The sequence below is a fragment of the Phyllobates terribilis genome, unplaced genomic scaffold, assembly GCF_046119375.1.
Source record: "Phyllobates terribilis strain yellow unplaced genomic scaffold, ASM4611937v1 Scaffold_13__5_contigs__length_258822181, whole genome shotgun sequence".
NCBI classification, from domain to species: Eukaryota; Metazoa; Chordata; class Amphibia; order Anura; family Dendrobatidae; genus Phyllobates; species Phyllobates terribilis.
Window position 1 is genome coordinate 204,852,055 of NW_027362773.1, and position 25,382 is coordinate 204,877,436.

The 25,382-nt window shown below is 44.5% G+C and overlaps 1 protein-coding gene across 5 annotated transcripts in view; it reads right to left on the reverse strand.

Moving 5' to 3' along the window:
* The window catches only part of CDH11 (cadherin 11), a 219,492-nt gene that overhangs the window by 43,896 nt on the left and 150,214 nt on the right, over window positions 1-25,382 (reverse strand). For all 5 annotated transcript variants that reach the window (XM_073659155.1, XM_073659157.1, XM_073659156.1 and 2 more), the window contains 2 exons: window positions 21,221-21,515; window positions 5,619-5,738 (listed from right to left, as the gene is read on the reverse strand). In XM_073659155.1, coding sequence (XP_073515256.1) covers window positions 5,619-5,738; window positions 21,221-21,515 — 415 coding nt within the window. The remainder of the gene's footprint in view (window positions 1-5,618; window positions 5,739-21,220; window positions 21,516-25,382) is intronic.

The window sequence follows — 25,382 nt, forward strand, 5'->3', positions numbered from 1 at the left end:
AATCTCTCCTTTATTAGATACCTGGACCAAGGTCCAAGCAGAAGTCATCTCTCCTGTATTAGATATCCGGACCAAAGTCCTAACAGAAGTCATCTCTCCTGTATTAGATACCTGGACCAAGGTCCTAACAGAAGTCATCTCTCCTGTATTAGATACCCGGACTAAGGTCCTAACAGAAGTCATCTCTCCTGTATTAGATACCTGCACCAAGGTCCAAGCAGAAGTCATCTCTCCTGTATTAGATATCCGGACCAAAGTCCTAACAGAAGTCATCTCTCCTGTATTAGATACCTGGACCAAGGTCCTAACAGTAGTCATCTCTCCTGTATTAGATACCCGGACCAAGGTCCTAACAGAAGTCATCTCTCCTGTATTAGATACCTGGACCAAGGTCCTAACAGAAGTCGTCTCTCCTGTATTAGATACCCAGAACAAGGTCCTAACAGAAGTCATCTCTCCTGTATTAGATACCCGGACCAAGGTCCTAACAGAAGTCATCTCTCCTGTATTAGATACCTTGACCAAGGTCCTAACAGAAGTCATCACTCATGTATTAGATACCTGGACCAAGGTCCTAACAGAAGTCATCTCTCCTGTATTAAGTACCTGGACCAAGGTCCAAGCAGAAGTCATCTCTCCTGTATTAGATATCCGGACCAAAGTCCTAACAGAAGTCATCTCTCCTGTATTAGATACCTGGACCAAGGTCCTAACAGAAGTCATCTCCCTGTATTAGATACCCGGACCAAGGTCCTAACAGAAGTCATCTCTCCTGTATTAGATACCTGGACCAAGGTCCAAGCAGAAGTAATCTCTCCTGTATTAGATATCCGGACCAAAGTCCTAACAGAAGTCATCTCTCCTGTATTAGATACCTGGACCAAGGTCCTAACAGAAGTCATCTCTCCTGTATTAGATACCCGGACCAAGGTCCTAACAGAAATCATCTCTCCTCTATTAGATACCTGGACCAAGGTCCTAACAGAAGTCATCACTCATGTATTAGATACCTGGACCAAGGTCCTAACAGAAGTCATCTCTCATGTATTAGATACCTGGACCAAGGTCCTAACAGAAGTCATCTTTCCTGTATTAGATACCCGGACCAAGGTCCTAACAGAAGTCATCTCTCCTGTATTAGATATCCGGACCAAGGTCCTAACAGAAGTCATCTCTCCTGTATTAGATACCTGGACCAAGGTCCTAACAGAAGTCATCTCTACTGTATTAGATAACCGGACGAAGGTCCTAACAGAAGTCATCTCTCATGTATTAGATTCCTGGAACAAGGTCCTAACAGAAGTCATCTCTCCTGTATTTGATACCTGGACCAAGGTCCTAACAGAAGTCATGTCTCCTGTAATAGATACCAGGACCAAGGTCCTAACAGAAGTCATCTCTCCTGTATTAGATACACGGACCAAGGTCCTAACAGAAGTCATCTCTCCTGTATTAGATACCTGGATCAAGGTCCTAACAGAATTCATCTCTCCTGTATTAGATACACGGACCAAGGTCCTAACAGAAGTCATCTCTCCTGTATTAGATACACGGACCAAGGTCCTAACAGAAGTCATCTCTCCTGTATTAGATACACGGACCAAGGTCCTAACAGAAGTCATCTCTCCTGTATTAGATACACGGACCAAGGTCCTAACAGAAGTCATCTCTCCTGTATTAGATACACGGACCAAGGTCCTAACAGAAGTCATCTCTCCTGTATTAGATACACGGACCAAAGTCCTAACAGAAGTCATCTCTCTTGTATTAGATAACCGGACGAAGGTCCTAACAGAAGTCATCTCTCCTGTATTAGATACACGGACCAAAGTCCTAACAGAATTCATCTCTCCTGTAATAGATACCTGGACCAAGGTCCTAACAGAAGTCATCTCTCCTGTATTAGATACCTGGACCAAGGTCCTAACAGAAGTCATCTCTCCTGTAATAGATACCTGGACCAAGGTCCTAACAGAAGTCACCTCTCCTGTATTAGATACCCGGACGAAGGTCCTAACAGAAGTCATCTCTCCTGTATTAGATACACGGACCAAGGTCCTAACAGAAGTCATCTCTCCTGTAATAGATACCTGGACCAAGGTCCTAACAGAAGTCATCTCTCCTGTATTAGATACCCGGACGAAGGTCCTAACAGAAGTCATCTCTCCTGTATTAGATACACGGACCAAGGTCCTAACAGAAGTCATCTCTCCTGTATTAGATACACGGACCAAGGTCCTAACAGAAGTCATCTCTCCTGTAATAGATACCTGGACCAAGGTCCTAACAGAAGTCATCTCTCCTGTATTAGATACCCGGACGAAGGTCCTAACAGAAGTCATCTCTCCTGTATTAGATACACGGACCAAGGTCCTAATAGAAGTCATCTCTCCTGTATTAGATACACGGACCAAGGTCCTAACAGAAGTCATCTCTCCTGTAATAGATACCTGGACCAAGGTCCTAACAGAAGTCATCTCTCCTGTATTAGATACCTGGACGAAGGTCCTAACAGAAGTCATCTCTCCTGTATTAGATACACGGACCAAGGTCCTAACAGAAGTCATCTCTCCTGTATTAGATACACGGACCAAGGTCCTAACAGAAGTCATCTCTCCTGTAATAGATACCTGGACCAAGGTCGTAACAGAAGTCATCTCTCCTGTATTAGATACCCGGACGAAGGTCCTAACAGAAGTCATCTCTCCTGTATTAGATACACGGACCAAGGTCCTAACAGAAGTCATCTCTCCTGTATTAGATACACGGACCAAGGTCCTAACAGAAGTCATCTCTCCTGTAATAGATACCTGGACCAAGGTCCTAACAGAAGTCATCTCTCCTGTATTAGATACCCGGACGAAGGTCCTAACAGAAGTCATCTCTCCTGTATTAGATACACGGACCAAGGTCCTAACAGAATTCATCTCTCCTGTATTCAATATTTTGATATACTTTGTTAAATAGTATTGCAGTTAGTGTAAAAATAAAAATAAAAACTCAATGTCACTCTTTAGTAAAAACAAATTCCCCAAAATAATAGAAAAAGCAAACCTAGATTGTTGACCTGACTTCACTCACAGATCAGATAAAGAAGGCTTTGTGAGTGATGGAATAGAAGGTGACCTTTGGAATTTTACAATGACCCTCCCTATTATCCTAAGGTCACATTGTCATGGTAACAAGCAATAAACTTACAGACAGGACTAATCCTCCAACACATTTTGTTCAGCCTCTACAATAGCCTTCCCGTGTGGGCTCCATTGTGGGTAGTACTAAGTGCCATAGGAATAGAACGGCCTAGAAGAATCGTGCGGCCCTTGTTAGTGCGCGGGGAGGGACGATCACTGCCGCAGAGAAGGAGAAGTACGAAAAATACCTCCTAGTTTTCAATAATTACTTTTTTTTTTTATGGGCAAAGCCCACAAATAATCTATTTTCTGTCCAAGTAATTATCTATCTAGCTATTATCTATCTATCTATCTATCTATCTATCTATCTATCTATTATCTATCTATCTATTATCTATCTATCTATTATCTATCTATCTATCTATTATCTATCCATATCTATCTATCTATTATCTATCTATCTATCTATCTATTATCTATCTATCTATCTATCTAGCTATCTATCTATTATCTATCTATCTATTATCTATCCATATCTATCTATCTATCTATTATCTATCTATTATCCATCTATCTATCTATTATCTATCTATTATCTATCTATCTATTATTTATCTATCTATCTATTATCTATCTATCTATTATCTATCTATCTATTATCTATCTATCTATCTATCATCTATCTATTATCTATCTATCTATCTATCTATCTATCTATTATCTATCCATATCTATCTATCTATCTATCATCTATCTATTATCTATCTATCTATCTATCTATCTATCTATCTATTATCTATCCATATCTATCTATCTATCTATTATCTATCTATTATCTATCTATATATCTATTATCTATCTATCTATTATTTATCTATCTATCTATTATCTATCTATCTATTATCTATTTATCTATTATCTATCTATCTATCTGTTAGAACCCTCCTGTTAGTTTTTGCTATCTTGTGTTTTGCGGTCATGTGACCATCTGCCTTTATATTCCAGCTCCGCCCTTTTGGCTGTGCTGGACTTCAGTGTTTGACTGTTTCTCTAGCCAGGTGCTTCTGTACCTTTCTCTGTCAGATTCGCTTGGTCCTCTGGGACCTCAAATACCTTTTTCACTGTTTGTCTTTTTGTGTTCTGCAACAACCTTCTCTGTTTTGGAGGTGTCCCATTTTTTGTCCCAGTCCTTAGTTCTTTTAGGGACCCCTCCCCTTATGCTATAGGTCTTCTTTCAGACTAGCCGAGGACTAAGGGGGGTCTGTTCGCTAGGAACAGGCAGCCCGCTACATCGTAGGGATTCAGCTTAGTCTTACTGTAGGGAAAGCCTTCCCCTATCTTTCCTTAGTACTTGTTGCAGATCATAACACTATCTATCTATTATCTTTCTATCTATTATCTATCTATCATCTATTATCTATATATGTATCTGTATATCTATATATCTATATATCTATCATCTATCTATCTATCTATTATCTTTCTATCTATTATCTATCTATCATCTATTATCTATATATGTATCTGTATATCTATATATCTATATATCTATCTATTATCTATCTATCTATCATCTATTATCTATATATGTATCTGTATATCTATATATCTATCTATTATCTATCTATCTATCTATCAGCTATCTATTATCTATCTATTATCTATCTATCTATCAGCTATCTATTATCTATCTATTATTTATCTATCTATCTATTATCTATCTGTCTATCTATTATCTATCTATTATCTGTCTATCTATTATATATCTATCATCTATCTATTATCTATCTATCATCTATCTATTATCTATCTATCTATCTATAATCTATTATCTATCTATATATCTATCTGTCCATCTATCTATCTATCTATCTATCTATCTATCTATCTATCTATCTATCTATCTATAATCTATCTATATATTATCTCTCTGTCTATCTATTATCTATCTATCATCTATCTATCTATCTATATATCTATCTATCTATCATCTATCTATCTATCTATTATCTATCTATATATTATCTCTCTGTCTATCTATTATCTATCTATCATCTATCTATCTATCTATCTATATATCTATCTATCATCTATCTATCTATCTATATATCTATCTATCTATCATCTATCATCTATCTATCTATCTATCTACAGTCATGGCAGAAAGTGTTGTTTCCTTTGAAATTGCTCCACAAAATGAAGTATTTCTCCCAAATAATTCTTGCACTTACACATGTTTATTCCCTTTGTGTGTATTGGAACAGCACAAAAAAAAAACAGGGAAAAAGGCAAATTGGACATAATTTCTCACAAAACCCAAAAAATTGTCTGGACAAAATTGTGGGCACCTTCCTTAATATTTGGTTGCACACACTTTGGAATAAATAACTGCAATCAATAACTTCCTATAATGATCAGCAAGCTTCTTACACCTGATAAATAACCAAATAGTTGTGAAAAACTGAAATTAAGTCCTTATTAATTTACCTGTTTGTGCTTCCACGGAAAAATATGGTTGCCCTTCTAGAATACTGTAGACGAGCTTCGCACTGTTGCCATAAGTGGGATCATCTGCATCGGATGCGGTTACCTGTATCACTGACGTACCTGGAGGATAGAGGAGATCACACCGATTACACAATGCATGAAGAACGTGAGCAGAATAGAAGGAGTAGACGCTGACTGATGCTGTTCTGGAGGCTGAGCTCACACTTTCTAGAAATATCTAGAGCAAGGAGAGTAATGTAAGAACATTGCATTCTGTATCATTTGCTGATTTTCAGGTACAGAGAATGTTATAGTTCAAAGCTCAATTCACAATTCTTTAGGCTTCAGAGCAACAATCTTTCACCATTTATTCTACAGAAAATTGCTTTGGTAATACAGATCTTGGAAAGTATAGTCTATAACTAAGGCATTGATCAGCTATGGAATCTATGAGGTCAGGTGGCAACGGCGCCTCTGAATATATTAGAGTAGAGAGTGCAGCTCTGGAGTATAATACAGGATGTAACTCAGGATCAGTAATGTAATGTATGTACTCAGTGACTGCACCAGCAGAATAGTGAGTGCAGCTCTGGAGTATAATACAGGATGTAACTCAGGATCAGTAATGTAATGTATGTACACAGTGACTGCACCAGCAGAATAGTGAGTGCAGCTCTGGAGTATAATACAGGATGTAACTCAGGATCAGTACAGGATCAGTAATGTAATGTATGTACACAGTGACTGCACCAGCAGAATAGTGAGTGCAGCTCTGGAGTATAATACAGGATGTAACTCAGGATCAGTACAGGGTCAGTAATATAATGTATGTACACAGTGACTACACCAGCAGCATACTGGGTGCAGCTCTGATCAGCTGCTAGTCAGTGTGCTGATTACGGGTGTGGTGGCTGCAGATCCTGCTGTGAGCTCCTGATCTCTGAGAAACCAACACCTCTCCACCTGGGGACCTGCTCTCTCTCTTTCCCAGAGAGAGAGCGGGTTTCTGGGATGAGTGAAGGAGCCAAGTCCCAGGCTTCTGCTTCCCGAACCAGGCCAGCGGGGGGCAGAAGAAACCAGCAACCGGCCTGCACATCAGAGGACTCGGGGGTGAGACGCTGCACCAGGAGTCGCAGCAATGTGGCTCCTACTCCCCCCGGGATTGTGGAGACCTCTAGAAGCCGCAAGGCTTCCAGCATGGAGGAAAAGCCTGACAGCAGCGTGCATGATGGCGCTCCTTCCGGAGGAAAGCTGAGTGCTCATGGAGGTGAGGCCGACCTCCCTGAGGCGGGGTGGGCGCTGCAGGGACCCCGGGAGTCTGTGTCCACCTATGCCTCCCGGGTCATGATCCACCTCCGTGAGTATGAAGATGCCAGTAAGCTCATCAGGAGGCTCCGGGAGGAGCTGCGCTGCACAAGTGCAAAAGCTGCGGGGGCCTCCAAACCAAGGAAGGCCAAGCTCCAGGCTGAAGTAAAGAGGCTGAAAAGCGAGATTCACCTGCTGGAAATAAGGAAAGCCACCATCAGAGAGCAGAGTGGTCCATTCAAAGAAATGGCTGATACCAGAGAGCAAAGGCAGATGGGGCTGCAGCCTGAGAGCCAGGTGGATGATGAGAGTGATGATGACCAGCAGGAAGCCCCATCTGGCAGCCTGCAAAGTCACCCGCAGGCCACGTGCAGCGAGCTCCCTGCAGGACAGGCGACAGTGACATCCGGTCGCAGTTCTGCTGGCTCTGGGGAGGACAGTGACAGCAGCGGCCAGGGAGGGGCGCTAATGGCGGAGATTAAGCTCCTGGAGTCCCCAGTGTGCCTCCAAAACTTCCATCTTGGTGACGATCTACCAGAAGAGGCACCTGGAGGCCACAAAAAGGCAAAGAAGACCAAGCCAAAGCTGCAGAAAGCGGTAAGATACATATATGCCCCCCTCCCTGTACCCCCTGAGTCGGTGGCAGGCTCAGCTCGCTGTATAAGCCCCGTTGCCCAGCCCAGCCCGGGTTCTTCTGTGGATTCGGTGCAAAGGCGCGGGGAGATTACAGAGCGCGGTAGTGAGGCGCAGAGCTCCGTCTCTGCTTGTAGTAGCGGGGACGCAGCAGGAGGTGCATCAGCCGAGAGGCTGGACAGTGAGGGCGGCCCGGCGGCGGGCGTTCCGTCAGGCCACGATGCTGTGGTGTGCTCCACAGTGGGAGGGGGGAGCGGCCCGGTGTCGGGGGCAGCTCCGGTAGCCTCGGCACCTCTGAATGCTGTTGCCGCTGATCACTTAGTTGAGAAGCGGCGGCAGTGTGAGGGGGCTGTCGGGGCTGAGCGTTCCGGTCCTCCCACCAAAGTGCTATTTTGTGTTGGCGTCGCTGGTCCGGAAGATCCTGAAGCTAAAGATCAGCGGCGCCTAACAGCAGCTAAAGATCAGCGGCACATTATACCGAATGCCAAACAGCGGAAATTACCGACCAATGATGTGGAGGGCACACATAAGACCGGGGGTGAGGTCGCCTCCAGTTCTATGGAGGTGACTGAGCCCCTTGTGCCTGATGCGGAGGTCAAAATGTCATCCACCATTGTTACTGGTCCAGCAGGAATGAATGTGGTGGTGGGGGTGAATGAGGCTAATTCATTGTCTAGTGGTGTGGTTGCTGGTTTGGTGGAGGGTGAGATGGAGGTGGGTAATGATGATGCTGTGGGGCTGATGTGGTCACTGGTCCGGTTGCCCCCCCGGGGGTGGCAACACCTGTCCAGAGTTATGCCAGTGTCACCTCTGGGGCAAATAGGGCATCCTCCTCGTCTCCGGGCTTTGGGGATGGCATGTTGCAACGGCACCTTCTGGAGGCTCTAAAGAAGGGGGAGAGATCACTAATGGTAGAGGGTCGAGAGGTTGATCTATCCTTCTGGATAGAGAGGCATGGCCTCGGGGCCTTCCGAGAACAAAAAGGGGGGGATACAGTGTGGTCCCTCCCAACAGCCGGGCCAGGCAGTGTGCGTAGGAATGTGGTCCGTCTTCGGTGGAGGGGCAGTGATGCATGTCCTCCAAGGTCTAAAGTTGTGGAGCTCCTGCTGAGGATGGGCTTCAAGGCGATTGACATCTACGCCTTGATACATCCCTATTCCATGCCTGAGTTTGATGTCAGCTTTGTTCGGCCGGAGGGGCTTGAGCTCTTCTGGGCGAATTATGAGTTGGCAAAAAATGAGCCCGGCTGGCGAGACTTTGCCGTTCAGGCAGTGTCTCTCCAAAACCAGATCAAGAAAGTGACCGTGATGACTCGTAACGAGTCGCTTTCTTGCTATGACATCATGACGTGGCTTGGTCGGTATGGAGAGGTGGTGGAGATGCCAAAGAAAAACCACGACGAGTTTGGTATCTGGTCAGGGGCCTGGACGTTTATGGTAAAACTTAAGCGTTCAGGTGGTACGGTTGCCCACATTCCATCGTCTGCCTTCCTGGGTAGGGATCGTATCCTGGTCTTCTACCAGGGGCAACCGAAGCTCTGTCACAGGTGCGGCGACCCCACACACTTCAGTGCAAACTGCACTGTGCAGAAATGCGCGTTGTGTGGGGGTGTCGGCCATCTTGCTGCCTCTTGTGTGGAGATTAGGTGCCACCTGTGTGGTGAGTTAGGTCACCCATTCAGCCGTTGTCCTCGCTCCTTCGCTAATGCAGTCGAGACCCCGGTGGGAGAAAGCCGTGAGGCCGATTCTGCTGGGGAGGGGACTAGCAGGGGTGGGGGAGCTGAGGGGCAGGGAAGAAAAGCAATAAAAATACGCCTGCCCAGCTGAGGCGTCTAGACAAGCGCAGACAGGAGAGGGAGCGGGGCGAGCCCCAGACTACCGGGGCAGCCCCTGTCCTGGATGCCAGTCTTGCTGCTGAGGCCCCGAGGGATGATGAGTTGGATGAGGAGGTCTGGAGGATCCACTGGGAGGAAACTGCCTCTGCCTCAGAATCCTCCCATTATGAAATTATGGATGAGGATAATAAGCGGTGGCTAGAGAACAAGCGTAAGCTCGGCACTAAAAAGAAGAAAAAGAAGGGAGATAAAACATCTTCTCCCGCTCTGACCAAGGTACCTAAGGAAGGTAAAACCGACTCCCCTCTGGTTGGTCTTTCTAACCGGTTCCAAGCCCTTGATAACATCTCTTCCTCTGAGGAGGAGGCTGAGGGTGAGGTTCTGGCTTCGGCGGAGCTTACAGGGGGCGCCGAGTCTCCTTCTCCTGGGGATACAAGGTCCTTGGGGGGAGGGACTGGCCCAGAGTCCGGAGACGAGGACGAGAAAAGAAGGAAAAATGCTGAAATGGACACCTCTATGTCATTAAAGAGGGGGAAGGATTCCTCGTCTGAGGCAGAGGATAAGGGGAGTGGGAAGAGGAAAGCCATCTAACTTAATCACCAATGATGGCGGTACCCACTCCGTTGACGCTGGCGTCCATTAATGTCGCCAGCATTAAGTCAAATATGGCTAGATTTGCGGCCTTTGATTTTCTCAGCCGGGTTGAAGCTGACATTTTCTTTTTGCAAGAGACCAGGCTGCCAAATATGGCAGAGGTGCTTATAGCTAAGAGGGAGTGGACACTCGGGCCCTCCTATTGGTCTCTTGCGGCCGAGCCGTATAGCGGAGTGGTGGTCCTTTTTACCGCACCGGTAGAATGCCGACGGGTTATTGAGTTAGAAATGGGGAGGTGCCTGATATTAGATGTTCTCATGAAGGGACAGGAGCTTCGGCTCATTAACATTTATGGTCCCCAATCTAAGTGGGACCGGAAGTGTCTCTTTATGAGGATCAAGCCCTACCTTTTTACGAGTCGGCAGGTCGTCTTTGGAGGGGACTTCAACACTGTCACGAGGCCCCGGGATAGAGGAGGTTCCAGAGACAAGCTGACTTATGATAGCGTCGCCCTTAATAGTATAGCTAGTGAGGCTCGCCTGGTGGATGTCCACATCCGGCACACCGCAGGCCACGAGGGGTTCACCTATCATAGAGAGACCCCCCAGATTGGAAGAGGCTTTTGGAGGCTCAATTCGTCTCTCTTTGAAGAAGCGGAGATAAGACAGTCCTTTGAGGATTTTCTTCAGAGTCAGGTACCTTTACTGGATCTTTGTAGTAGTAAGTCAGAGTGGTGGGAGATGTTTAAAAAAAGGGTGGCGAGATTCTTCCGCCAGCTCTCGAGCCTCAGGAGCCTGGACAGGTACCGCCTGTATTAGGGCCTGAGGAGGAAACTCGAGCATCTTGTCTCAACTGAAGGTAGCCGCGAGGAGATCTCCAGAGTGAAATCTTTGCTAATGAGGTGTCAGTATGATAGACACGCATCTTTGGTTTTTGAGAGGGATTACGGGAAGTACCGCTCGCCCGACCCTTACAGAAACTGCAAGATGTCAGTGAATAGTAAAGTTGTTACAGGACTGGTTGACACTGCGGGGTCCCTGAAAAGATCCAGATCAGGGATCCTGGAGGTCGTCAGATCCTTCTACTCGCACCTCTTGGGGAAGAGGGATCTGGATTGGGGTGAGATGTCGGCTTTTCTGGCTGAAGCCGTCCCCGAACCAGGGGTAGACCCCTCTCTTGGTGTTTTGACAGAGATGATCAGGGAAGAGGAAGTTAAGTTGGCGATTGAAGGGCTTGCCCTAAAGAAATCTCCCGGTCCAGATGGCTTAACATCTGAATTCTATAAGACCTTTAAGGACGCCTTGGTTCCCCTCTTGACTGAGGTATTCAATGAGTGTCTTTCCTCGGGCACTCTGTCAAAGTCAATGAGGAGGTCTGCCCTGATCATCTTGTCAAAGGGTAAGGACCCATCTTGCTTGAGAATTGGCGTCCCATAGCGCTTCTCAATGCAGACAGGAAGGTTTTGGCAAAGGTGCTGTTTAATCGGCTGGTGAAATTTGCACCCCAGCTCCTTTCGGGGGCCCAGCATTGCTCTGTTCTGGGCCGCAGTACAATTAGTGCTGTACTCTGTGTCCGAGAGGCGGTGGAGCAGGGTAGGGCTGGTCACTGGAAGGGGTACATGCTGTCATTGGACCAGGCAAAACCGTTTGATCGGGTTAATCATGAGTACCTCTGGTCTGTCCTTCTGAGATATGGCCTGCCGGGGGGCTTTGTTGATTGGCTTAAGACCTTGTACACTGGGGCAGAGAGTTTCCCGCTTGTGAACGGTTGGATTGGCAGCTCTTTTGAGGTTGGGTGTGGTGTTCGCCAGGGTTGTCCCTTGAACCCGCTACTGTACGTGTTTGCGATTGACCCACTTCTTAGGAGGGTGGAGCGTGGACCGTTGGCTGGGATCGGGATGGATCGGGCAGCACCGGAAGCCACTCTGAGAGTGGTGGCGTATGCCGATGACGTCACCGTTTTTGTTTCCTCTGATGGGGAGGCAGAATGGCTGATGTCAGAGGTAAATCGCTACTTGGAGGCATCCGGGTCTAAGATCAACCGGGATAAGTGTGAGAGTCTCTGGCTGGGAGGAGGAGATCCTGGTTTTGATCTCCCGGACACCCTTCCAGAACCCAAAGTCTCTGCAAAAGTTCTTGGCATCGAATTTGGCCAGAGGGATTACCCCAAACAAAATTGGGACAGCAGGCTAGAGATCGCCACTCAGAAGGTGAACTAATGGAAGGGTTGGTCTTTGACCCTAAGGGAAAGGGTAAACCTGATCAAAACTTATCTGCTCCCTTTGCTGATCTATCTGGGCAGTGTGTGCATCTTGCCAGAGCCTCTCTGGACTCGGGTCTACAGTTTGTTCTTTCAACTGTTATGGGGGAATAGACTGAACCTGGTCAAGAGGGAGGTTACTTACCGTACGAGGAGACTAGGAGGGTTGGGTATGGTCAACCCTGTGGTATTCCTTGTGAATACCTTCATTAAGATCAATATTGCAAACCTCTGGAAAGAGAGGGCTCCTCCGTGGGTATTCTCCTGTAAGGGATGGTTTCAGCCTTTCTTCCAGGAATGGGAGACAGGAGGGCAAGTGAAGGATCTCCGCACACCGCATGGACATCTCCCGGCTTACGCTACCGTGGTTCTGAAGGTAATTCGCCGGTGGGGTCTGGGAATGTGGGAGGTCAGGACTCTGCCAAGGAAGCTCCTTGACAAAAGGGTTCTGTTGACCCATTTTCAGAGGCCTCTGGCGCTCAGGGATTGACCAAGTCGGGATCTTGGGGTGGGTCTGCATCTTTTGAATTCTATCAGGATCCCCTCGAAGGTTTGGGACTTGACTTGGCGCTGCTTCCATGGGAAACTGTGTGTGAGGGACAATCTGAAGTGTAGGAGCTCTGAGGACAGTAACTGTCCTCGGGAGCATTGTGGTACCATGCTTGAAAGCATGGATCACTTCCTGCTTCGTTGTCCCTTTAACACAGAGGTGTACAATAGGGTGGGCACCTCCATTGGCTGGCCCCGGCTGGCCGGTCTCTCTTATGCGGAATGGGCCTATGGAGCATTCGGGGACCTGGGTGGTCGGGACCGCTGCACCTTATTTCTAGTTAGCGCAGTGGTTAGGTATCACACGTGGAACGCACGGTGCTTAGTATCGACGCAGCGGAAAATCCTCCCAGTGGACGATGTGCTTAGGACCATACTCAGTGACCTGGTGAAGGTGCGTTCTCTGGAGTATGAGAGACTGGGTACACAGAGGGCCGCTCTCCTCTGGAGGGGCTTTTCTTTTAGTGTGCCCTAGTCTGGTCATCTCCTCTCCTGGTGGTGGGCTGCTGCTGACACCATAGATTTTTGTTTTATTGATCAGTAGACAGTGATGTAGGGCTGCAGGCGCCGAACTTGGGCTTTGTCAGTTGTGGTTATTGTATTGTGTGTTATTGTATTGTTTGTTTCTGTATATATTGTATATATGGGTTTGGGAGTAGGTGTTAGGTTGGGTGGAGGGAAAAGGGGGGAGGTGGGTTCATCTTGCGGGACACTGGTTATTTGGGTGAAAAACTGGCACTGCCTGATCTGGCCTATGGACGATGGACTGAGGCATGAGGCGCAGGACCAGCTCTCAGGTCAGTGCCGGGGAGGGACTGGTGGGCTTGAGTGTGGGGGGTTTTGTTTTGTCTTGTATATATTTGTATAGTTAGTATTTATTTTATTTATTTAAAAAAAAAAAAAAAAATGTATATATTAGTTTGTATATAATTTGTCGGTTATTGTTTATTATATTGTTATTATTTGTTTGGTAACCGGACCAGATGTCATGGTGTAGGTAATTATTATTGTGTATATATGTATAATATGTGTGTGAGGAGAGAGGGAGCGGCTGGACCAGTTTCATTACACTGTTTATTTTCGGGTTATTAATTTTGTTATGTTTCTGTTATTATTATTGTTATGTTTTTCATTTTTATAATAAAAGATCTACAGGATATAACTCAGTATAAGTACAGGATAAGTAATGTATGTACACAGTGACTGCACCAGCAGAAAAGTGAGTGCAGCTCTGGAGTATAATACAGGATGTAACTCAGGATCAGTACAGGATCAGTAATGTAATGTATGTACACAGTGACTGCACCAGCAGAAAAGTGGGTGCAGCTCTGGAGTTTAATACAGGATGTAACTCAGGATCAGTACAGGATCAGTAATGTAATGTATGTACACAGTGACTGCACCAGTAGAATAGTGAGTGCAGCTCTGGAGTATAATACAGGATGTAACTCAGGATCAGTAATGTAATGTATGTACACAGTGACTGCACCAGCAGAATAGTGAGTGCGGCTCTGGAGTATAATACAGGATGTAACTCAGGATAAGTACAGGATCAGTAATGTAATGTATGTACACTGTGACTGCACCAGCAGAATAGTGAGTGCAGCTCTGGAGTATAATACAGGAGGTAACTCAGGATCAGTACAGGATCAGTAATGTAATGTATGTACACAGTGACTGCACCAGCAGAAAAGTGAGTGCAGCTCTGGAGTATAATACAGGATGTAACTCAGGATCGGTACAGGATCAGTAATGTAATGTATGTACACAGTGACTGCACCAGCAGAATAGTGAGTGCAGCTCTGGAGTATAATACAGGAGGTAACTCAGGATCAGTACAGGATCAGTAATGTAATGTATGTACACAGTGACTGCACCAGCAGAAAAGTGAGTGCAGCTCTGGAGTATAATACAGGATGTAACTCAGGATCAGTACAGGATCAGTAATGTAATGTATGTACACTGTGACTGCACCAGCAGAATAGTGAGTGCAGCTCTGGAGTATAATACAGGAGGTAACTCAGGATCAGTACACGATCAGTAATGTAATGTAGGTAAACAGTGACTGCACCAGCAGAAAAGTGAGTGTAGCTCTGGAGTATAATACAGGATGTAACTCAGGATCAGTGCAGGATCAGTAATGTAATGTATGTACACAGTGACTGCACCAGCAGAATAGTGAGTGCAGCTCTGGAGTATAATACAGGATGTAACTCAGGATCAGTAATGTAATGTATGTACACAGTGACTGCACCAGCAGAATAGTGAGTGCAGCTCTGGAGTATAATACTGGATGTAACTCAGGATCAGTACAGGATCAGTAATGTAATGTATGTACACAGTGACTGCACCAGCAGAATAGTGAGTGCAGCTCTGGAGTATAATACAGGATGTAACTCAGGATCAGTACAGGATCAGTAATGTAATGTATGTACACAGTGACTGCACCAGCAGAATAGTGAGTGCAGCTCTGGAGTATAATACAGGATGTAACTCAGGATCAGTAATGTAATGTATGTACACAGTGACTGCACCAGCAGAATAGTGAGTGCAGCTCTGGAGTATAATATAGGATGTAACTCAGGATCAGTACAGGATCAGTAATGTAATGTATGTACACAGTGACTGCACCAGCAGAATAGTGAGTGCAGCTCTGGAGTATAATACAGGATGTAACTCAGGATCAGTAATGTAATGTATGTACGCAGTGACTGCACCAGCAGAATAGTGAGTGCGGCCTCTGGAGCATAATACAGGATGTAACTCAGGATCAGTACAGGATCAGTAATGTAATGTATGTACACTGTGACTGCACCAGCAGAATAGTGAGTGCAGCTCTGGAGTATAATACAGGAGGTAACTCAGGATCAGTACAGGATCAGTAATGTAATGTATGTACACAGTGACTGCACCAGCAGAAAAGTGAGTGCAGCTCTGGAGTATAATACAGGATGTAACTCAGGATCGGTACAGGATCAGTAATGTAATGTATGTACACAGTGACTGCACCAGCGGAATAGTGAGTGCAGCTCTGGAGTATAATACAGGAGGTAACTCAGGATCAGTACAGGATCAGTAATGTAATGTATGTACACAGTGACTGCACCAGCAGAAAAGTGAGTGCAGCTCTGGAGTATAATACAGGATGTAACTCAGGATCAGTACAGGATCAGTAATGTAATGTATGTACACTGTGACTCCACCAGCAGAATAGTGAGTGCAGCTCTGGAGTATAATACAGGAGGTAACTCAGGATCAGTACACGATCAGTAATGTAATGTAGGTACACAGTGACTGCACCAGCAGAATAGTGAGTGCAGCTCTGGAGTATAATACAGGATGTAACTCAGGATCAGTACAGGTTCAGTAATGTAATATATGTACACAGTGACTGCACCAGCGGAATAGTGAGTGCAGCTCTAGAGTATAATACAGGATGTAACTCAGGATCAGTACAGGATCAGTAATGTAATGTATGTACACAGTGACTGCACCAGCAGAAAAGTGAGTGCAGCTCTGGAGTATAATACAGGATGTAACTCAGGATCAGTGCAGGATCAGTAATGTAATGTATGTACACAGTGACTGCACCAGCAGAATAGTGAGTGCAGCTCTGGAGTATAATACAGGATGTAACTCAGGATCAGTAATGTAATGTATGTACACAGTGACTGCACCAGCAGAATAGTGAGTGCAGCGCTGGAGTATAATACAGGATGTAACTCAGGATCAGTACAGGATCAGTAATGTAATGTATGTACACAGTGACTGCACCAGCAGAATAGTGAGTGCAGCTCTGGAGTATAATACAGGATGTAACTCAGGATCAGTAATGTAATGTGTGTACACAGTGACTGCACCAGCAGAATAGTGAGTGCAGCTCTGGAGTATAATATAGGATGTAACTCAGGATCAGTACAGGATCAGTAATGTAATGTATGTACACAGTGACTGCACCAGCAGAATAGTGAGTGCAGCTCTGGAGTATAATACAGGATGTAACTCAGGATCAGTAATGTAATGTATGTACGCAGTGACTGCACCAGCAGAATAGTGAGTGCAGCTCTGGAGTATAATACAGGATGTAACTCAGGATCAGTACAGGATAATAATGTACTGTATGTACACAGTGACTGCACCAGCAGAATAGTGAGTGCAGCTCTGGAGTATAATACAGGATGTAACTCAGGATCAGTAATGTAATGTATGTACACAGTGACTGCACCAGCAGAATAGTGAGTGCAGCTCTGGAGTATAATACAGGATGTAACTAAGGATCAGTACAGGATCAGTAATGTAATGTATGTACACAGTGACTGCACCAGCCGAATAGTGAGTGCAGCTCTAGAGTATAATACAGGATGTCACTCAGGATCAGTACAGATCAGTAATGTAATGTATATACACAGTGACTCCACCAGCAGAATAGTGAGTGCAGCTCTGGAGTATAATACAGGATGTAACTCAGGATCAGTAATGTAATGTATGAACACAGTGACTGCGCCAGCAGAATAGTGAGTGCAGCTCTGGAGTATAATACAGGATGTAACTCAGGATCAGTACAGATCAGTAATGTAATGTATGTACACAGTGACTGCACCAGCAGAATAGTGAGTGCAGCTCTGGAGTATAATACAGGATGTAACTCAGGATCAGTACAGGATCAGTAATGTAATGTATGTACACAGTGACTGCACCAGCAGAATAGTGAGTGCAGCTTTGGAGTATAATACAGGATGTAACTCAGGATCAGTAATGTAATGTATGTACACAGTGACTGCACCAGCACAATAGTGAGTGCAGCTCTGGAGTATAATATAGGATGTAACTCAGGATCAGTACATGATCAGTAATGTAATATATGTACACAGTGACTGCACCAGCAGAATAGTGAGTGCAGCTCTGGAGTATAATACAGGATGTAACTCAGGATAAGTAATGTAATGTATGTACACAGTGACTGCACCAGCAGAATAGTGAGTGCAGCTCTGGAGTATAATACAGGATGTAACTCAGGATCAGTACAGGATAAGTAATGTAATGTATGTACACAGTGACTGCACCAGCAGAATAGTGAGTGCAGCTCTGGAGTATAAAACAGGATGTAACTCAGGATCAGTAATGTAATGTATGTACACAGTGACTGCACCAGCAGAATAGTGAGTGCAGCTCTGGAGTATAATACAGGATGTAGCTCAGGATCAGTATAGGATCAGTAATGTAATGTATGTACACAGTGACTGCACCAGCAGAATAGTGAGTGCAGCTCTGGAGTATAATGCAGTATGTCACTCAGGATCAGTACAGATCAGTAATATAATGTATGTACACAGTGACTGCACCAGCAGGATAGTGAGTGCAGCTCTGGAGTATAATACAGGAGGTAACTCAGGATCAGTACAGCATCAGTAATGTATGTACACAGTGACTGCACCAGCAGAATAGTGAGTGCAGCTCTGGAGTATAATACAGGAGGTAACTCAGGATCAGTACAGGATCAGTAATGTAATGTATGTACACAGTGACTCCACCAGCAGAATAGTGAGTGCAGCTCTGGAGTATAATACAGGATGTCACTCAGGATCAGTACAGGATCAGTAATGTAATGTATGTACACAGTGACTGCACCAGCAGAATAGTGAGTGCAGCTCTGGAGTATAATACAGGATGTAACTCTGGATCAGTACAGGATCAGTAATGTAAAGTATGTACACAGTGACTGCACCAGCAGAATAGTGAGTGCAGCTCTGGAGTATTATACAGGATGTAACTCTGGATCAGTACAGGATCAGTAATGTACTGTATGTACACAGTGACTGCACCAGCAGAATAGTGAGTGCAGCTCTAGAGTATAATACAGGATGTAACTCAGGATCAGTACAGGATCAGTAATGTAATGTATGTACACAGTGACTGCACCAGCAGAATAGTGAGTTCAGCTCTGGAGCATAATACAAGATGTAACTCAGGATCAGTACAGGATCAGTAATGTAATGTAATGTATGCACACAGTGACTGCACCAGCAGAATAGTGAGTGCAGCTCTGAAGTATAACACAGGATGTAACTCAGGAACAGTACAGGATCAGTAATGTAATGTATGTACACCGTGACTGCACCAGCAGAATAGTGACTGAAGCTCTGGAGTATAATACAGGATGTAACTCAGGATCAGTAATGTAATGTATGTACACAGTGACTGCACCAGCAGAATAGTGAGTGCAGCTCTGGAGTATAATATAGGATGTAACTCAGGATCAGTACATGATCAGTAATGTAATGTATGTACACAGTGACTGCACCAGCAGAATAGTGAGTGCAGCTCTGGAGTATAATACAGGATGTAACTCAGGATAAGTAATGTAATGTATGTACACAGTGACTGCACCAGCAGAATAGTGAGTGCAGCTCTGGAGTATAATACAGGATGTAACTCAGGATCAGTACAGGATAAGTAATGTAATGTATGTACACAGTGACTGCACCTGCAGAATAGTGAGTGCAGCTCTGGAGTATAAAACAGGATGTAACTCAGGATCAGTAATGTAATGTATGTACACAGTGACTGCACCAGCAGAATAGTGAGTGCAGCTCTGGAGTATAATACAGGATGTAACTCAGGATCAGTACAGGATAAGTAATGTAATGTATGTACACAGTGACTGCACCTGCAGAATAGTGAGTGCAGCTCTGGAGTATAAAACAGGATGTAACTCAGGATCAGTAATGTAATGTATGTACACAGTGACTGCACCAGCAGAATAGTGAGAGCAGCTCTGGAGTATAATACAGGATGTAGCTCAGGATCAGTATAGGATCAGTAATGTAATGTATGTACACAGTGACTGCACCAGCAGAATAGTGAGTGCAGCTCTCGAGTATAATGCAGTATGTCACTCAGGATCAGTACAGATCAGTAATGTAATGTATGTACACAGTGACTGCACCAGCAGGATAGTGAGTGCAGCTCTGGAGAATAATACAGGAGGTAACTCAGGATCAGTACAGCATCAGTAATGTATGTACACAGTGACTGCACCAGCAGAATAGTGAGTGCAGCTCTGGAGTATAATACAGGAGGTAACTCAGGATCAGTACAGGATCAGTAATGTAATGTATGTACACAGTGACTCCACCAGCAGAATAGTGAGTGCAGCTCTGGAGTATAATACAGAATGTCACTCAGGATCAGTACAGGATCAGTAATGTAATGTATGTACACAGTGACTGCACCAGCAGAATAGTGAGTGCAGCTCTGGAGTATAATACAGGATGTAACTCTGGATCAGTACAGGATCAGTAATGTAAAGTATGTACACAGTGACGGCACCAGCAGAATAGTGAGTGCAGCTCTGGAGTATAATACAGGATGTAACTCTGGATCAGTACAGGATCAGTAATGTACTGTATTTACACAGTGACTGCACCAGCAGAATAGTGAGTGCAGCTCTAGAGTATAATACAGGATGTAACTCAGGATCAGTACAGGATCAGTAATGTAATGTATGTACACAGTGACTGCACCAGTAGAATAGTGAGTGCAGCTCTGGAGCATAATACAAGATGTAACTCAGGATCAGTACAGGATCAGTAATGTAATGTAATGTATGCACACAGTGACTGCACCAGCAGAATAGTGAGTGCAGCTCTGAAGTATAACACAAGATGTAACTCAGGATCAGTACAGGATCAGTAATGTAATGTATGTACACCGTGACTGCACCAGCAGAATAGTGAGTGCAGCTCTGGAGTATAATACAGGATGTAACTCTGGATCAGTACAGGATCAGTAATGTACTGTATGTACACAGTGACTGCACCAGCAGAATAGTGAGTGCAGCTCTGGAGCATAATATAAGATGTAACTTAGGATCAGTACAGGATCAGTAATGTAATGTATGTACACAGTGACTGCACCAGCAGAATAGTGAGTGCAGCTCTGATGTATAACACAGGATGTAACTCAGGATCAGTACAGGATCAGTAATGTAATGTACGTACACAGTGACTGCACCAGCAGAATAGTGAGTGCAGCTCTGGAGTATAATACAGGATGTAACTCAGGATCAGTACAGGATAAGTAATGTAATGTATGTACACAGTGACTGCACCAGCAGAATAGTGAGTGCAGCTCTGGAGTAGAATACAGGATGTAACTCAGGATCAGTAATGTAATGTATGTACACAGTGACTGCACCAGCAGAATAGTGAGCGCAGCTCTGGAGTATAATACAGGATGTAACTCAGGATCAGTACAGGATAAGTAATGTAATGTATGTACACAGTGACTGCACCAGCTGAATAGTGAGTGCAGCTCTGGAGTATAATACAGGATGTAACTCAGGATCAGTACAGGATAAGTAATGTAATGTATGTACACAGTGACTCCATCATTAGATCTATTAATAATTATAGAGATATGAACATACCCACACTGGACATCTCTGGCACATTCGCATGATAATTTTCTTGTAAGAATTCCGGAGGATTATCATTGATGTCCTGGACTTTCACAATAAATTCTGAAGGTGGTTCCAGGGGCTTATTCGTTTCTCGTTCAACTGCTTGCGCCATTAATATGTACTGAGCTCTTTCTTCTCGGTCTAAAGTCTTTGTTGCGTGAATGTTCCCTGATTTGTCATCGATAACGAAAATGGTCCCAGCGCCTTCCCCTGAGAGTATGTACTTAATCTTCCCTTCCCCAGAATCGACATCTGAATGAAGCTGAACAAAATAAAAAAAAATCATTATAATCCCTTATTTCATACATTTACATAAATTAGATAAATTATAAATTAACATCATACATACACATCTTTGCTTTAAAGCTGCTTTTTCTATTTCAGCTATTTCAGACTATTTGCTAAGGATATGTAGTGGTCACAAACTTTTTAATGTAGTTGTCAATGAACATGACTTTTTCACGCAGTTAATCTCCATATACTCAGGTCTTAATCTTAAGGTAGGATGAATACTGAGCAAAAATGGGGCAAGGAGGCTAATAACCTTATTTTTCTAAAAACTACTAAACATTAAAGAGGACCTGTCACCTTCTAAAAATATGTATTTTTTTTTAATCTAGTGCAAATGCTGCTGTTCTCCTGAATCCGGCGATGTTTTTCTTTTTTCTCTGCGCCTCTCCGTTCCTGAGATATGGCCCTGTGTAATTATTATTGTTGTTAGCCAATTGGGTGGGGTTCTCAAGTAGATGTCTACAGAGAAGAGTTGATGACCACGCCCACTTAAAAAAGAGTAGATTTATATACAGGAAAGAGGAGGCTATATTTCAGGAACAGAAAGACGTAGGAAGAAAAGGAAAACATCACCAAATTCGGGAGAACATCAGCATTTAGACAATGTTAAAAAATACATATTTATGGCAAGTGACAGGTCCACTTTTTGGTGGACAAACACCATACTGGTTCCTCTTCAACATGATCATTGAGAATCGATAACCAGAATTTATAAAGTGGAGACCCTGAAACCTTTGATTATTAGGGAGCTTCATGATCTTCTAACAAGGTATAATATATGTTACACCATTATAGCCTATGGATAAAGGACACCATTGTATGGCATTCGTCACAGGCATTCATCCCCCATTGATTAATATGTCTTTCATCTAAGGAATTCGCTATGAAAATATCAATAAGTATAGATCACCCGTAGACCGCCACGTTAAAAAAAAAAAAAAAAAACATATTTGTGTCTCTAATAAAATCTCTAACCTTGTTTCTCTTTAAAGAAACACTTCGGATAAAACTGATACTCTTTATGCTCAGTGTAGATCCTAATGTACATGATTCGGAGATTTAAAATAGACTAAGGAGTAGAGATGAGTAAATCTTCCGAAATTCATTTCTGGCAGATTTGCTCGAATCAGGCAAAATTTTCAATTAGTCCAAATAATTTTTTTTCTCCTGAGCAGAGAATAATCCCTCTATCCCTTCGGCCCTGAATTTGAAGTGTATCAGATTTAATTAGATGGAAAAAAATAATAAAAATAAAAAAGGAAATAGGAGATAAAAAGGCAAAAAAAAAGTAAAATGTGTAAGAAATGTTTATATTAATAATCCACAAATAATTATACTCTCAAGTCTCTGACCATTTCTGGACAGCACTATTGTTGATTCATGCAGTAATGGTCGACCCCTATAAATGAGCTATACCATTAAAGAGATTGTCTGGACTTTAACATTGATGGCATATCCTTATTTGAGATCATCAATTTTTGAACGGTAGAGGTGCGACACCGGGCGATTAGCCGTTCCCAGTTCAGCGGCATCTGGAACTGCTGAGTTACGGAGCTGCACAGAACAGCTCTGTCAACTGAACAGTGGCCAGGTTGGATATTGCATATCTGCCCCCTATTCAAATCAATAGAAGGCGGATGCGCAGTACCCGGCAGCGGCCACTATTCCGTTGACAGGATTGTCCTGTACAGCTCCGCAACTCAGCAGTTCTAGCTGCTGCTGAACTGGATAAGGCTTATCGCCAGGTGTCACACCTCTACTGATCAGACATTAAAGACCTATTTTAAGGATATGAAATCAATGTTAAAGTCCCGGACAACCCCTTTTAAAGGGAATACAGCAATATGGAAGCAAATACTAACAAATAGCTATATTGCTTGATGGAGTTGGAATAAAATTCCTTTAATCTGGCGTTAAAGGGAATCTATTACCGGGTTTTGCTACAACATTTGAGAGCAGAATAATGTAGGGGAAAATACCCTGTTTCCAGTGATGTATCACTTACTGAGATGCTTGCTGCGGTTTTGATAAAATCCCCATTTTAGATGCTGCACATCTACCAGTTCTATGAATGGTGAGCTATGTACAGTGGGGGAAAAAAGTATTTAGTCAGCCACTAATTGTGCAAGTTCTCCCACTTAAAAAGATGAGAGAGGCATGTAATTGACATCATAGGTAGACCTCAACTATGAGAGACAAAATGAGAAAACAAATCCTGAAAATCACATTGTCTGATTTGGAAAGAATTTGTTTTCAAATTTTGATGTAAAATAAGTATTTGGTCAATTACAAAGTTCATCTCAATAGTTTGTTATATATCCTTTACTGGCAATGACAGAGGTCAAACGTTTTCTGTAAGTCTCCACAAGTTTGGCACACATTGTTGCTGGTATGTTGGCCCATTCCTCCATGCAGATCTACTCTAGAGCAGTGATGTTTTGGGGCTGTCGCTGGGCAACACGGACTTGCAACTCCCTCTAAAGGTTTTCTATAGGGTTTAGATCTGGAGACTGACTAGGCCACTCCAGGGACTTGAAATGCTTCTTACGAAGCCAGTCCTTCGTTGCCCTGGCAGTTTGCTTGGGATCATTGTCATGATGAAAAACCCAGCCACATTTTATCTTCAATGCTCTTGCTAATGGAAGGAGGTTTGCACTCAAAATCTCACGATACATGGCTCCGTTCATTCTTTCATGTACACGGATAAGTCATCCTGGTCCCTTGGCAGAGAAACAGCCCCAAAGCACGATGTTGCCACCCCCATGCTTCACAGTAGGTATGGTGTTCTTTGGATGCAACACAGCATTCTTTCTCCTCCAAACATGACGAGTTGTGTTTCTGACTCGCCCCCTGGGCCGTGGGGCACTCGGATCCGGGCAGTAGGGGAACGATGGGAGTAGTAGTGGCAACCCGGTTCCGTGGCTCAGGGTGGTCAGGCCAGTGGTAGTCCGTTATGTGTTATTAATTATGTCCGACTACGCCACCCGTGGATTGCGGTTATTAGGAACCGCCGCTGCTTGCAGACCGCTGGGGCTGATGAGGTGTGCAGCTAGGGTAGTGTGACTCCCCACGGGAAGAGTGCGGCCCCAGGGCAGTATAGTGGATGGTGGGAGTGATGGTAGTGCTGGAGGAGCAAGGAGCACACAGACAACAGGTTGCAGTCCAGGGTCTTTACTAAACAGGTAGACTGACCCACAAACAGTCCCAGCTAGGAGGGGACCTGGATGTCTGAGAGCAACGGGGAAATTGGCCCTGGTCAGGGTGAGGGTGTAGGCCTACCGTGCTTTCTGCGCTCCTTCTGACTATCTCCTCCTGATAGGATAACAGCCCACGTTTCCGAGCTTCCGTGCTTTCTCACCTGTATGGCCTGCGACGTGGGTTCCTTTCTGCTCCCAGCCTTGTACGGCTTTACTGGTCCCTTCGGTTGTGGCAGGGCCTCCAGGCTTCTTAGGCCAAGGAATGTACAGTCCCTTGCGGGCTGGTTCTCTGCTGGGGGATGTGGAATCCTTCCAGCCTCAGACACCAAAGTCTGGGAAAATTAAGTCTTTTCTCTGCCAAGACAGGCTCTCTTCGCCTCTTGTCTCTGGCTTGTGGCTCTCTCCTACTGCCACACTTCCTCTTAGGTGCAATCAACTTTCTGTCCCTGCTCCACTCTGGGACACATCTCAAAGCTGAGACAGGCAATCCAGTTCTCTCTAACCCTGTCCCCAGTACCAGCTTTTATAGGGGCAGCCTGCTCCCCCTACTGGCCTGAGACAGGAGGCATTGCATGCTAATGTTCCCCTGACTAGAGAACCTCCCCCTTGCTCTCAGACACAGCTTTATTACACTAATGGCA